The sequence below is a fragment of the Lissotriton helveticus genome, chromosome 8 (genome assembly GCF_964261635.1).
Source record: "Lissotriton helveticus chromosome 8, aLisHel1.1, whole genome shotgun sequence".
Lineage (NCBI taxonomy): Eukaryota > Metazoa > Chordata > Amphibia > Caudata > Salamandridae > Lissotriton > Lissotriton helveticus.
Genome location: NC_136069.1, coordinates 1,693,791,998 through 1,693,808,263, shown reverse-complemented (window position 1 = coordinate 1,693,808,263; position 16,266 = coordinate 1,693,791,998). Strand labels below are relative to the sequence as shown.

The window sequence follows — 16,266 nt, the reverse complement described above, 5'->3', positions numbered from 1 at the left end:
AAAAGGATTGCCCAGGATTAAAGTAAATGTCTCAAAGTGTTATGTGAATCTCTTGATTTCTGAATGCTTATCAATCTTTCTCCTAGAAATCATTTTACTGACTGCATAAATATAATTATTCTTTTTACAATTGTACCCCAGACATCATCCAGTGGTCATGCACCACTGATCTCCAAACTTGTGGTACTGCATAGATGTCACTTAAGGGTTGTCAGGTGTTATAGCTGAGACCCCAGACCTGCCTCTAGATACCCCAGGAACTGCTCTTAAATCCTTTGGCTTCTGGGGTTCAAAAGATATAGAAGGAGAAGAGCTCTTACACTCTTTTGTCTAGTTATGTAGAAACAACAAAAGCTCGAGGTTAAGAGTCACTGGAGACTGTCAAGAGTTTCCCTTTACATTGTTACAATTTCTCCTGGCACCATGCTGCCCACCTTCTGCCCCAGGAAGCTTGCATCCAGTGGCATGGAGATTGGGTGAAACATGTGAAACAGTATGTCTTCTTCAATATAAAATGTGTGACAATACAGAGGGATATAGCCCATGTGGAGTCTGAAGATGCCTTTTTTTAACATTCAGAGAGAGTCAGTGTGGGGGCAAAACACTATTAGGCTTATTTATGAGAGCCTTTCATCCTTTTTGTACCAGGTACACATGGTACATGTGTGACGCAGGGCTCTCATAAAGATTTATGAAGCCACCTTGCTTGGCGTTGAGTGGACTCATAAACATGAGTAAGGCGATGCAGTGCAATTCGCTGCTTTGCCTCACTTTGAGCCCCGGAGGCGTTCCATGGGTGTTAGATTTTCCCATGCAAAACCCAAGGAATTAGATGCTGTCCCAGATTTACAAAGTGATGTAACCTGAGGAGTCTGGGGCAGAGCCAAATCCATACGCCACCTGAGGTGAGGCATAGCGAGGAGAAATATCTTGATTATTCCTTATTCTTTCCTTTTTCCATGTGTGCTGCATTCTGTAGGACACATAAACTTTCACAAAACCAATCCTGCCTGCAATGGAGGTACACTTGCACCCTGGTGCAATGGTGCCTACATTGGTGCTAGGCGGCCAAAATGGAGCCAGCACAAGTAGAAAGGACAGGAATGCGCTGTATTGCTGCCCTTTAACTTTGGCGTAGAGCAGGACAGCGAGGTGCCTTGCTGCCCTACACTAAAATGCAATACATGAGGCCCTAAGAGAATGTGCTTCAATCTTTGTGGGCCATGAATACATATAATTGGTCTACAAACAATTGCTTAAGCATCCACGGAGGGTCCGATGACAGATCTGCTACACAGAATGGAACTTCAGGAGGTTCCTGTCTTCAGAGTGCTCGCTGCATATTGATGCCATAGGCATGCAAATGAGGGGATTTTTAGTGACTGTAGTCAGCCACTGCACTGTTCACTTATGCTGAAAGTGGGATGTGACCTGACATAGTTCGGAGGCCTGTCTTTTAGATAATGACACCTCATTAAATTGTGTCTAGAATAGGTGGTGGGGGTATGTGACCAAAAGGTCAGGGCTCGATATGCATATAACATATTTTGTGCATTTCTTCATAAGTATTTTCATCTGCATTTTTTTACATATTTGTAAATTAATATGTAGTATTCAGTATTGTGTGTATAATATTACAATTTTCCTTTTTTATAAAAGAAAACAATGACTAGACAAAGATGTATTGAGTGTTCTCTGTTGCATGCAAGCAATTTGGGGTACTAGCACACACCTCCCTAAGTTGGCCTTGGAATGCACTCTTTTGCTACCCTGGGAGATTCAGGAGTCACAATAGGGTACTTGGGCACAGATTTATTCTACCTTTGTGCTGTTGTTGCGTGACGCAAAAACAACAAAATGGCTTTCATAATATTTACAAAGCCAAACAAATGGCAATTTGCACCACCTTGCTTGGCTTTTTAAAGACATGCAAAACAACATAGCTACTTGCTCTGAATTGTGTCACGTTTCAAACCGGCAGGGGTCCATAGGTGGAGCTTGGGCATTCTCACACATCCCTCAATGGTTTTTGGCGCATTCCCAGTTTTACTAAAGCAAGTAGAACTGGGAATGCGTCAAAATGCTACGCCTTCCACCACGAGTATAACAAGGAGAACTATATGTATTCCTCCTTTTTATTTTCTCTTTTCTTGTGCTCTGTATTCTGTTGCACACACACAAATAGGAAAATGTCTCTAAGGATTGTTTTTGGGCAGGAAGGGCTACCTCTGTCAAAAAATATTCTTGCTTGTAAGGCAGGCCTCTAAATCATATCCATGAGGCGACGCAATCCCACCATGCATAGCTTTGCATGGTCTCCTAGATATGGAGTAAGGGAAGGCAGTGTGAAATGCTGCCTTGCCTTACTGTATATAAAGGAGGACTCCATGGGTGGTGCTGTGGGTGTTCCTGCTCAACACGCGTGGATTATGACGCTGACACAAATTTACAACATCACCTAAACATGAGCCAGCACCAAAACCTTACACCTCCCAGAGCAGCCATAATGAGGAGAACTGTTTACATTTCTCTTTGTTTTTTTTTTACTTTCCACATGTGTTACCTTCTGCAGCACACATAGAATGAGAAAAACACCTCTTGTGATTTTTTTCCTGCAGGAAACTGCCCCTTTCTGCAGGAAAAACAATTATACCAACAACTTAGACACCTGTAAACCATGGTGCAAGGGTGCCTGCTTTGGGGCTCAGCTGCAGATTGTGCACATGTGCTGGCTGAAAGGACAGGATTGCACAGTGTCTTATAAATTTGGTGCATCCCTGTCATTTTGAATTGGAAAAGGGGAGCACAGCAAACTGACTTGTGGCGCTGCCATATGCCAATTCTTTGTAAAGGTTACAAGGATTAAGATCTTGCCCTATCATCACATCATTATTGTAATTGCTGCTTAGGGGCAAGGGAAGAGCAAGAGGTAGGCACTAGTTTGAGGCAGAGTGAGGCGAATACTTAAAACAGAACCTGTTGCAGTCAGTACCACTATGAGAGAGTGTACAACAGGGTTAGTCCGGCAAGCCCGAGAGCATAGATATCTGTGGTGCAGCAGGTAAAGTGGCATTGGGGCTCAAAGGACTGAGGGGCCAACTTCAATCCAAAGACCACGGCTTTTCCTACCCAAACAAGGGGTCAGGGAGGCCAAGTTTCCAGCTTCCATTAGGGCCCATGGCCAACTCACATGACTTGACCTTACTGGCTAGCACATTTAGGTTACATTTGAAAGAGAAAAAGCTGCTGCATGCATGCTGTCTTTGCCCTCCGGCTCTGTCTTTTGGGAAGGTAGATGATGAGCCTAAAGGGTGTGACCTTTCCAGTATAATTTCCAAAACCTGGTGAAGTAGATTGAGGAATGGCCCTGCATGTTAAATGATAGTTACCTCATGTTAACAGTGGAAGTATCCAACTCACCCACTCAGAAACAATGCAAACGCAGAAATGATCTACTCTAGAAAAGGGAGGAAATCCATCAGCAGCTCACTCCGATTCACAGGAAAGCGAATCAGTCCTGAGCAAGGCGCTGACGCAATGCCCATTCTAAGTTTATTTAAATTATTGAATGTAGCAGGCAGCTTGAAGATGTCTGTAGCAAGACTGCGAAAAAAGGGGGAGCATTCATTCTTTGGAATATTGCATGACCTTGAAATGCCGAAGTAAAGTAAATAAAATATCAAGCCTGTGGAGAACATATTAAAACAAGGTATTATCAATAACAGCCTATCGCTCCCCATTGAGGTCCATAATATAATTATGATCAGTTGTAAATGATCCTGAATCGATACCTCTCCTCCAATGCAAGTGATGAAAGACAATTTGTATGCTCCAATCTCTTAGGTTCTCCACTATGTGAGAAAAGTCAATGTGACACTTAACATCGGTGCCGACCTATATTTCGATATGAATGGCGATGCCCTTAGCGCTTACGACATCCTCAACATTCAGATACTCAGCAATGGCGACATCCGGCTGGTAAAAGTGGGCAGCTACGACTCCCAAAAAGGCGAAGAAGTGCAGGTCAACACAACGAGCATATTATGGGCTGAAGACAACCAGGTGAGGGGGCATATTGAAAACAAGTATGTATTTTTGTATAACATGTCGCTATGTCTGTACAACAATGTACATGAGCAATTGGGAGATATCACAAAGCTACAAAGATGTGTATTTATAAAAAGTGCAATGATCAGGACCATCCACTGGCATGGCATCATGAACTAAGGGGCATATTTTTGAAGCTTTCGTGCAGCACAGAAGCCACCTTGCTGTGCTGCATGAGAGGGAAAGAGCAGGAATATTCCATATTTGACATGATACGGTATACTCCTGTCATTTCCTTATGCGTGTACCCTTTTAGCTGCCTAGAGCCAATGCAGGTACCCTTGTGCCATGGTACAAGGGTAGCTGCATCGCAGATGACATTGTTTTTAGAATAGGAAGGGGCAACTCTGGGGCTCTTTCCTCTCTCTATCTGTGCTGCAGAATAAAGATATTTCTCCTTGTTACGCCAACACTGGGGAAGTGTAGAACTTGGACGCATTCCCTGGTGGACCAGCAATTGTTGGTGAATCTGGGAATATGCCCATGCTCCACCCATGGATCACTTTCCTATGGAAGAGTAATGCAATGTAATGATTTTCACATTACTCTGGATTTATCAAGCCATGCAGGACCGTGCAAGGAGGCTTGATAAATCTGACTTAGGCTTTGCATCCACCTTGCTCCCTGTGCGAGGCACACGGGTGATACTAAACCTTCATAAATATGCCCCTAAGTCTATTGTCAGAGGAAAGTGATAAACATACGCCTACACTTTATGCAGACGTCCTATCTTGATTAGACTCTCAGTAATCCCAGGAGTAGCGATGAAAATGTGTTTGTTGTGGATTGTCATAATTACTCCTGCTCTTCTACACATACTCAGGGTAGACAATCTCAAGAAGTTTAGCACCTGTCTATTTACACTACTTAGGGGCTGGTTTCGGTCCGGGTCGGAAGGGCATCGAACGTGATCCGGCTGGAAAAACTACGACCTGTATGTGTGTTTGCCGCCCGACTCGTACAGATGTGCGACCCAGCCAGTACGATGCGAGCTACGTGAAAATCACCGACTAAGTTGTTTCCGGGTCCGAACGGATCTGTACGTCTCGGTCATTAGCTGACCGTGCCATGCAATGTATGCAATTTATGACCGAGCCAGTATAATGCATGCGTCAAACAGCCAGTGTGAGCCGAAGTGTCAGGCTCGCAAAACGTCCGGGAAGTTGCCTTTGGGAGTCCGCGTCGGACCCCCTGTCACCCACAGCCCTATGACTCGGACACAGGGGGAGACCAAAGGGTCTCCCCAACACAGGCATGTATGGTGCGGATAACACCGATGCGTACCCACTGTAGGGGGCGCCCTTGAGCAAGACATACCCATTCAGTCAGTGGGAGCCCATATACGTGTCGTACAACTGGCTCCCATTGACTTCTATGGGAGTCTGACCGAACCGAGTCCGGCAGCATACAGCGGCATCGTACTCGCTCGGTCGGACTGCAGGACTCCGGCTCGGTCAGAAAACACTCCGGATCCGGCTCGGTCAGAGTGCTTCCCGACCCAATCGGAATCTGCCCCTTAATGTTTCTTTCTCTTTGCCTTGCTGCTCCTTGTTAGTTTTCATTGGACTGTCCTAAGGCTTAGGGCCTCTGTGGCACAGTTCAAGAACAATGTGGTCTTGAGATGAAGTAGCAAACCTTAAATACATATTTGCACATAATAAATAACATTTGATCAAAGGAAGTCAAATACTGTGAAATATATTCAGTTAAGTCAAAAACATAATATTGAGAGAGGTCACTTTTATTAAACACAAGTCAGTCCTTTGGCCCTTGATGCCTACAAAGCATTCAAAAGTATACAAAATAAAAAATATGGCATATAATACCCTTAACTTCAAGTATGCATAGATGCCTAATGTTGAAAGACAGACTACAAGTTTACTGTGCATAAGATTTAAAGGTACATTTAAGAAATACCAGAAGAAAGAGTTTGCCGTGGAAGCATAAGGCAAGAATAGGATTAACTGTACAAAGGAGTAAACTATGAAAATGCTGGTACTGAACACTAGCTGACAATTTGCATCTTTGACAAGACAAGAGGGTAACATTATGCATAACTTATTTAATTCGGTACTCTGCAGTACTTAAAAGAAGATTTAGAATTCTGGAGCTTTGAATGAGCTCACAATATAGACCACTGTTGAGGGCTTTATGGGTTGTTAAATGCTTTAATGCTGAGTTATAAGCCTGAGTTGAAGGCAATGGCCTATAATGAGGGAGAGAGAATTTAACAACCGGTATAGCTGAAGGAACAAGGGCTAATAGGCTATTAGAACATTGCACCCACTAAGGGTAGAATGTTCTAAATTAAACAGGGAGAAACATGAAGACAAACATTGGGTTGTTGGGGCTCCAGGCTTCTACCCGCCATTATAGGCCTTGGGCCCCTGCATTGTCTTCAAAGGAGCTCTCAACATTCTAATGTTCAAATATAGCCTTAGAGCTCACCATAGTGGGCTCCATGGCCATCAAAGGCCTCAGCGGGAGCGGGCCTTTAATGTCCGGAAGAACGTGCTATGGAGGACTATAAGGCTATTAGAACATTCCGCCCCTATAGGGCTGAATGCTCGAATTAGTCAAAACAAAGGCCTCACGGAGCCCAAGGGGGTTGAAATCCCCTTTGGCTCTGTAAGGACTTCGTTAAACATTGGCCATTACCGGCCATTATAAGCCTATTGTCTTCTCGACATTAAAATGTACTAATGAGAAATAGAACACTACAGTCCTGTAATGGGATCCTGTTTTTCACACTCTTCCACTTTTGTTTGCTGCTCAGCAGAGATTAGTATCCTTTAATTTATATAATAATTATTTTTAAGTAGAATATTTAATGTTTGTTTTGTTCTTTAGGAATGTTATCTTATGGCTGACTTTTGTGTGTTGATAAATTTCATGAGAACGCGTATATAAGCTTCTTAACCCTTCGTGGGAGCCTGTCGGGCATTGCAGCACCGGCCTGATGAGGAGCAGAGCCCAATGATGAAGCATGACATCCTTCGGGGTATGTGAGGGCAATCCATAAGAGACCTGTTCACTCCCCCTCTCCCCTCAGGAACTGCACACTCTTTTGACTTACATCTTCACTGGTTGCCACTACACACGCATATCAATTTCAAGGTTTCGTGTATTGCCTTCAAAGCTCTGGGTGCTGTGGGACAAAACTATTTAAAAAATAAATTCTTCTGGTCAGTTTCTCCTAGGCCATTGCGATCCTCACTAACTTTCAATCTTAGCGTTCCCTAGTAAGAAAGAGTCTGGTGCGGCAAAAGAAGCTTTATGTATGGGACAACCAAATGCTGGAATGCATTGTCACATCACTTAAATAATCTTAAACTTGCTCTTTAATTTGAAGATCCATATTTAGGTTGCCTTCTTGTTTTCTTCATCCCTCTGTTGTTGGACTAGTTCCAGGGTGCCTAGGGGCAAGGAAGCACTTTATAAAATGCATTTTCATTTTATTAATTTCATGCCCTGGGACCCCTTGCACAATTCTTTGAGATGGTGGAGAAAGCCTATCTCAAAAGTGAGGATGAGTAATATAGCAAAGAGCTAAATATTTTTTTAAGAATACAACAAGATCAAGCTTCTGATTAATGTGAACAGATTAATGAAACAAATGAATGAGAAGGTTAAAATCTAGGAGTAATACTCAATATTCCTAGATAACCTTGAAGAGATATTGGACTGTCTGGCTGTGAAACAGTCAGATAAACTGTGCAGTTATATCATCAAAGAAGCAATTTTTTACAGATTATTGATAAGAAGTATAAATCACAGAAGAATGCTAATTTGTGGGTCAGCAATTTTGCATCACAAATATTCTGTGTTATACCTTTTTAAACTGAAGGGAAGTGCCTGCCAGGTTGTAATTGTCCATTATGTGGTGTTTCTGATGCAGATGACCTTCATATATCCATAGACTGTACTTGAAAGAATGTTGGTCTTCTGTGACAGCTGCAATCTAACAGTTTGTGTAATAAAAGTTTGTGAGTTCCACTAAAATCATTATGCTTTGCCAAGATATTGATATCTGGTAATTGTGCCTAGAGCACATAGTAGATTTCCGAATAGAATACCTAGCAGAGGTAGACAATGTAATCAAGGATTGGAATTCTTGTTATTTGATGCATTACTGCAATAGTAAGTTGAAAAGGGAGCGTTTCTTGGAAATTCAGAGTCTGTGGTACTTTACATTCAAGTTGGACCTCTTCCTTGTTAAACTTTCCAATCGGAGAAGAAGTTTAGTTGGTCCTACAGGTTAGCGGGTGCATTAGCAGTGAAAGCATACACTCAAAGTTGAAAGGGTGTAAGGGGATAAGCTTTTTCCCCAATTGTGAAGAATCAGAGGTTGTTGTTTCCGGTAAGGGAGAGGGTTGTTGAGCTGTATTTATAAAACTTTTTTGGGATAGGTCAGGCATGGTTTCTATTAGTTCTGGAATTGGTTATGGAGGAACCCGGAATGATTCAGACATCAATAGGAATAGTGGTAGGTGTTGGAGGATCATCCATTGGTAGAGTAATTTGTGATGAACATTTATGTCCACAGAATTTCAAGAGATCCAGAGAATTTGAGGATATTTCAGACGAGCCTGCAGAGCTCCTCAATATGTGTTGTGCACATGGTGGCAGAAAAAGTTACAGGAGTACCTTGAATGTTTGAGTTGCTGGTGCCTGGAGATGGATCTCAATCTGTGGAGGTAAAAAAGGCTGTAATATTCAATGCTGTGGTCTGAATTGTTTAGAAAGGGTCTGATCTATAGAACTGTTAATTGCTATAGGTTGCAATCGTCGCAGGCCATTCTTTGGTGGCAGGAATGCCCATTGATAGAATTTCTTACGTTTGTAGAGTGATGAATGGAATGAAACTGTGGGGTCTAACTTTGTCTGAGTACCCTCCTATTGGGAAGTAAATTCGAATGTTAATCTATTTGAAGGCTAGCCTGCTAATTGATTTTGATTATTCATGCCTTGGATTGGTAGTTAGCTGCTGTACTCTGCCTTTTTTGTCTTACAAGAGTTTCTAATGTGAGGGGCCAGACTTTAGTAATAGGTATTACCAGACGTGTGTGTGTGTTTTTACTAGACCTGTGCAGTAAAGTCTCTTTGCACGGTTCCTGTAGTTTTGCAACTCCACACTCTGCTTAGACCGTGGAGTTCAGCAAAACTCTGTACTTCCCTGCAAGGTGGAGTTTACTGGTGCTCACCTCAGCCATTTGGAAATTCAAAGATGGAACCTGTGTCCAGACATAGACCCACCCAGAATCTCCAGTCGCACGCTCACACAGGACAAAGTGAAACAATGTGTGGCCTTGGTAAGGGAGAGCTAAAGGCAAGCTACCCATCCGCGTGCTCCAACTGTTCCACTTCCTACCCAACTGGCCTCCCTTAGATCCTGGATAGCATGGTGTCAGAGTAGAGTAGAGCAGAGCAGTGATTGAGAAAGTCAAATCCATGCTCTGCCTGCCCTTATAACACAATGCTGGACCCACAGTCCCTTCATGTTCTCCATGAAGCTGCCATGTACTTGACAGGCTGAGGAGCAGTGAGCCACAGGCCATGAAGGGGCAGCACTCATGGAATTTGTGATGGTTCAACAGAACTACTACTCCTGGTGAGTCTTATCTTTAGATTACCTGTCATTATCTGGTCAACAACAAAGGAGTTCCCACTGTGATGATTATGCATGCATTTATAAATGAGTTTGTATCAATAAGGAAGAGAGTTACATTATCAAACAGCCCTTGCAGGGCTTGATCAGATTTCAAATCCAATGCAGCAAGCAACAGCAGAGCTGACAATTTTGGAACAGGGGAGCCTTGAGACCCAGCGTTGGTTTAACCTGTGATTCTGATCACATCCCTTAATCTCCATGTGCCTACAAAATAATGCATGGGTGCTCAGTTATAGCACCCCACAATGAGGCACAATGTTGTGTTAGGCAGGCTGAGGCAGTCCACGGCATTACTGCTGCCTCTTCCTCCAGAGGTAAGTGGGGGAACTACATGTGCCCCCAGGGACCGTTTAAAGTGGCCCATGATGGACGGTGGCCCTGTTGTGGGCACCCAAATTTCACTTCTGGCAACCTTTTCATGGTAGTCTTCCTACCATGAAAGGCCGTCAAAAGGGATATTGTAATCCTGACTTGGATGCCTGCCTCCACACTGCTGTCATCCCGGACTACGAATCCGACCACCCCCCTGTCTGGATCACTGATCATGGCAGAGGCAGCGGTCTTTCCCCTGACGATTGTGGGTTCAACCTCCATTATGTTAATCCGGCGGCCGGACAGAGGGGTTGTTGGCAGTCAAACCACCACTGACAGCCTGTTGATGGCAGTCCGCCTGCCATCATAATCAGCCCCAATGTTCTTTGCCACTCAGTTCTGAAATAGAGGAATACCTCTTTTACCCAAAATATAAACAGTTTCACAATTGTGTTAACAAGGCAGATCCTGATGAGCGCAATACATGAATGTAAGCTTTATGAATATTGCCAGTAATCAGAAATATTTCTGCAATAACCAACCTCCTGGTTGTACCAGGCTTGGGGTCTCTACCCTCTGAATATAGGAGCCCTTCATCCCAATACACTTTATGGGCACCTTGAGCATTCCCTGCAGCCTCAGCAGCCACCTGCTGTCTGAGGGGTTCAAGAGAAGGACAGGTTAACTGAGCCTGCCCCAAGTCTGCCCTAGAAGGTCCCCCTGTCCCCAGAAACTCAACCTGATCAGGTTCAAGCTGTGCAGGGACAGTTCCTTCAGGGGTCTCTAGGTCATCTTCCTGTGAAGGCTGATCCTCACTTGTGGGCAGTTGGGAAGGCACAGCCTTTTCCCTCCTGTTCTTCTTCTTGGAAGGTGCTTGGTCCATTGTTCCAGGATCCAAGACCTGAGGTTCAGAGAGGCACTTTTTGGCCTGTGACCTGGTCACAGCAAGGACATGTGATGATATCCCTAACATCTCTGCATGAGTCCTGTACTCAACTTCTGACCATAGAGAGCTCTCCAGGTCATTGCCCAACAAACATTCAACTGGGAGATCTGCACTAACCACAACTCTTTTTAGGCCAGTTACCCCTCCCCAGGAGAAATTAACAATTGCCAAACTATGTGTCGTAGTGACATTGCTGGCATTGGTCACCAGGTAATTATCACCTGGTATGTATTGTCCAGGGCCCACAAAGTTAGGTGTCACCATAGTGACACTGGCACATGTGTCCCTGTATGCTTGAGCCACTTTTTCATTAATCAAAGGCGTCTGCCTGTACTTGCCCAGATTACTGGGGCTGACAGTAGTGGACAAATCTATTTCCACATCACAAATCAGAACAGCCTGTGTAGGGGTTCTGACTAGGCCAGACTCTCCCTCAGTTCCCAAGGTGATACCTACTACCCCCTTTTAGTTTGTGGACCAACACTGCTGACTGTACTATTCGGTGCAGGTGCCTTAGGGGCTGCAGTGTTGGGGGCTCCACCCTTTTTACACTCACTGGTCCAGTGACAGGTGTTTTTACAAGTACTACACCAGGGTTTTCTTTGACCTTCTTTCTTCTTCTTCTTCTTGGAAGTTTGGGACCCACCCTCATTATTAGTTTGGGACCCTGTTGAAGACTTCTGGTCTTTAGCTTTCTGCTCCCCACCCTTCTGGTCTGTTTTCTTTTGGTCACCACCCTGGTTCTGGTTCTGGTTCTTTTGCTTAACTCTGGTTCTAACCCATTTGTCTTCCCTCTTTCCCAATTCTTTGGGAGAGGTCAGATCTGAGTCAACCAAATGTTGATGCAACTGCTGGTTCTGACAATTATTTAAAATGTGTTCTCTCATAAGCAAATTGTACAATCCTTCATAGTCTGTAACCTTACTTCCCAGCAACCAGCCCTCCAGAGCCTTAGTGGCACATTCAACAAATTCAGACCAGTCCTGAGTCTCTGTCTTCTGGGTCTCTCTGAACATTAACCTGTACTGTTCAGTGGTTAAGCCTAACCCATCTATCAGAGCACTCTTCAGGACCAGGTAGTTTCTAGAATCCCCATCACTAACTGTGAGGAGTCTGTCTCGGCCTCTACCTTCAAAGGAGAGCCACAAGATTGCTGCCCATTGCTCTTGAGGGATCTGCTGTACTCTGCAGGCTCTCTCAAGTGTAGTCATCCATTTGTGGATATCATCCCCAGCTTTGTAGGGGGGCACAATCTTACTCATGTTTCTATTGTCATAGGACCTGTCTTTATCCTTAGGGATAGTGCTGCCACCAATGGATCCTAATCCACTCTCTATAGGCTGCCTTGCTCTAGCAAGTTTGTCTTTGGCCAGGGCAACTTCTAGTTCTTGCTTCTGGATCCTAAGCTCAGCCTCTCTCGTTTTGGCCTCATGTTCCCTTCTCTGAGGGCTAGTCAACCCCCTCCTGGAGTGACCATGAGAACCTCTAGAAGCTTGGGAGGTGTTGGATTCACTTGAGTGATTCCTCCTCCTCCTTTGCTCCTGTTAAGTCCACTTGGGGGTCTGAATGGGTTAGACCCACTTTCAGTCCAAAATAGGCTTAAGTGAGCCTGGTTAAGCCTGCTGACTAGCACCTGGCTATTTCTACCATCATCAGAATCACTTTCTTCTTCCTCCTCCTTCCTCCTCCTCATCCTCAGGCTGAGTATCTCCAGTGGTCTGGTTTTTCCTCATCTATCTGGATGACAGGGACAGGGGCATCAGTGTTATCATCTTCAGAGGGAGAGCCTCCTCCTCCAGGCCCTTTGGGGTTAGGATGGGAGGTCTTTAGAGTTTCAGACTGGTCTAAAAGCTCTCTGAGGTGTGCTGTAGTAGGGGTGGGACCCGTCTTGAGACCTCTTAAGGTACACAGCTGCCTCATTTCTTTAAAGTTTAACATAGCAAATTTGATTGGTGCCCTTGGAGGGTCACTCTCAACAGGGACAGATCCAGTGGACCCCTCTGCTCCAGACATTGCTCTAGTGTGGGTGGATATGTTGCAATCTACCTACACTGGTGTTTACCTACTAAACCTATCTAGGGGTTGTAGGCAGGGTGTGCTACTCCCTATCCTCTGCAACAACTAAGTTCAGTAGAACTTAAGTATACTAGTCTTGTTCTATATGTACCTAACAGGTACCTGTATGATCTTTCAAATGATACTCTCAAAGATTGTAATGGTAAAACAACAGCAAGCTCAAATCCCAACCGCTGCTCACCAATGTGAGAAGTTGGCCTGTTATATGATGCTCACTAGTTCTAGTGATCACCTTGTACCATGCAAAGCAACCCTTATGATCATTGGTTGTAAGTCAACCTTATAGACCAGCTATCCTAGTAGCGTGGACAAAGCAGTCAGGCTAAACTCTGTAAAGGCATGTGAAGCAAGCTGTTTTACCATACACAATCCCCTTGAATACCAAATGAAAGGACACCACACAGATATATATTGAAAATATATATATATTTATTTACTACAAATATCTCCTATACTCTTTAGGAGCACAGAAGCAAATGCGTTAAAACAAAACACAGTTTAAATATACAGAAGTTGCACAATATGGATGAGTCCTAGGGGCCACTTAAACCATATACTAAAATAGTGGTATAAGAACCACCAATGGGAAAGGAAATAGGCCTAGGGCCTGGGGAATCGCTGGAGCTGTTCGGGACTAACAGTGAAGTAGTCGGGAAAGGCCCGCGGTACTCGGGTGCAGCGCTTAAAGCACACGCATGCACCAATGCAATGTCAATGGTGCGTAAAAGTTACAAAGTTAGTGTTTTAGGAACCTTCCGACTGACCTAGAAGGACAAAACTTTAGATCTAGGCACTAGAGGTGTGTACCAGTGTAGGAACACCAGCGTTGCTGAGTTACCTCACCCACAGGAAGCGGGTGCATAGGTGCCAAGTAGTGTCAGGTTTCGTCACGCAGGTCGATGGTGACTGGAGATGAAGATGCTGCAGGCGGGTCGTCGAGGAGAGTTCCGGTGGATCGAAGGATGGATCTGAAGAGGTGAAGACCTGAAAGCAGAGGGGACAATGTTCAAAGTCACTAGCCAGTGACTATCGTGGAACCAGGATGGAACCAGGTGATGTCGGGTGCAAACAGGTGATGAGGTGCAGCTTGTCTCCGCAGCCACGTGGATACGAAGAGGTCAAGGACATCCAGGAGTCGATCACGAGCTGTTCCACAAAGTCTCTAGCTGATGGCAGTGTTGGCAACTTGATTGGAGCAAACAGGCCTTGGCTAATGCAAGCCACGCAGGAAGTGAAGAAAGCTTAGTTCTCGGACCAGCAAGGTCAGAGGGGCTGCTCCTTTTTACAGGAGCAAGGGCCAGTCTGGAGCAACCAGACCAGCAGTGTAGATTGTAGATTTCATCGACAAGATGGTCACCAGCCAACGGGCTAGTGACCGGGATAACGCGTCGAGTGGCAAAGTGCAAAAAGGCCCCACGCAGATCGTGGAGAGGCTGGGGGGCTGATCTTCGGTGCAAATGCTCTTTGGTGGTGGGGCTTCTCAAACCCCAAAGCACAGCATCGAAGGTGCCTCAGGTGCTGCGCAGTCAGCTTCTCGGTGGTCTTTCAAGATGGCCGGTCCCACGTCTCTCGATGCCTCCATGGGTCTCTTCTTTTAAGGGACTGTGGATCGGGCTGTGAGATGTCTGGGAATCCAGGTCTTGTTGGGCTCTGGGCTCGGGCTCCAGCGGGAGGCAGTGGCAAAGCAGACGTCGAGTTGCTGGTTGGTGCCTGTATTCACAGGGTGGTCACTCCTTGGCCACAAGGGAGATCTCTTCAGTCTTCTGTGCAGCAGAATGTCGAAGTCCAGTTTTCTTCTTAGTTTCAAGTCGAGTTCAGCATGATCTGAAGTCTTGGGACACAGCTCCTACTCTTATTCCAAATCTAGGGGTCGGATTACCTGCTTGGTCCCTCCTCTGGGTGGGACCAGGAAGGGGGTGGTTACACCCCCTTTCCTTTGTCCAGCTTCGCGCCAAGACTGGGGCTGGAGAGCCCCAGCACCGGTTTGGACTGGCCAATGCACAGGGACACCTTGTGTGCCCCAGGCATGTCTCATTCTATTCAGCCCTGTCCTACCCAATACACAAAACCCTGTCCGGGGTGGTGCTAGCACCTCCCAAGGCAGGAAACCCTTTGTCCAAGCCTCCCTCGCTGGAAGGACTCCCAGCAGCAGGAGGTCAGACTTGTGTCTGTGGTGGCAGCATCCATTTTGTAATGCTGAGGATCATGTTTAACTTTGTTATGTACATGTCGTGTCCCTCTAGCAGGGTGGAATGCTACCCCCGTCGCCAGAACTGGCGAGGGGGTAGTATTCCAATTTGTATGACACCTTACTCGACATGTTTTGATAAAGCCAAACCAAAGATAGCATTTAACCGCGAGGTTCATAATGCACTTAAGAGTATATGGTATGGCAGTATCATGGAACAGCTAAAGGACGTGGTTCCGAAAGCTGCAGACAGGCTCAGCTCATGCTAGAGCACCATCTCACATATTTCCAAGCACTCTGCCTCCAGGATTGATGAGGCCTTCCATAGGAGTGGCTGATAGGAACATATGTGTCCATTTTAGGTTAGATATAGACATACTATATATAAGTAAGAGGTGATTACACCGACTTACCCCAGCTGAGTGATCAGCCAGGGTGGCATAATACATGCTGCAGCCCCTGGTAGGCCTTGGAAACACCTATGCCCTGGGTACCTGGGGTACACTGTTACAGGGGCCAATAAGGTGAACCAGTTCCAATTCGTAATGCACCTAGTGTGCATTGGCATTAATTTAGAGAGAGAACAGCAGGCTGTGGGTCTGATTAGCAGGCCCACAGCCACATTAAGTCATAAACCAGTGAAGCAAAAAGCAAAAATTTGGGGTGACCATAGGATAGCAGACCCTACTCTCCTACAAACAGTAAACATATTAAGCAACTGATTTCCTTTAGCAGCATTGCATGCTGAGATCAGCTCAATGCACACAGAGTACTACAATGGATATGCTAACCCAGAGAGTTACATAAGCAGCTAGTACAAGCGACAACAGGAACTGCTGCTAAAATACTTTATTTGGACTAAGAGTCCCGATGTGGACAACTTTACTTCAAATTTAAAGTCATAAGTTCAAATCATTTTGTAGACAATTCAGCCTTTTAGTGGTCTAAGGCTGATAAGATCATTAC

The 16,266-nt window shown here is 45.1% G+C and overlaps 1 protein-coding gene across 1 annotated transcript in view; it reads left to right on the top strand.

Annotated features, from left to right (window-relative positions):
• The window catches only part of LOC144774122 (extracellular calcium-sensing receptor-like), a 122,158-nt gene that overhangs the window by 89,159 nt on the left and 16,733 nt on the right, over positions 1-16,266 (top strand). Inside the window, exon 7 of the mRNA XM_078659146.1 lies at positions 3,844-4,062. Coding sequence (XP_078515272.1) covers positions 3,844-4,062 — 219 coding nt within the window. The remainder of the gene's footprint in view (positions 1-3,843; positions 4,063-16,266) is intronic.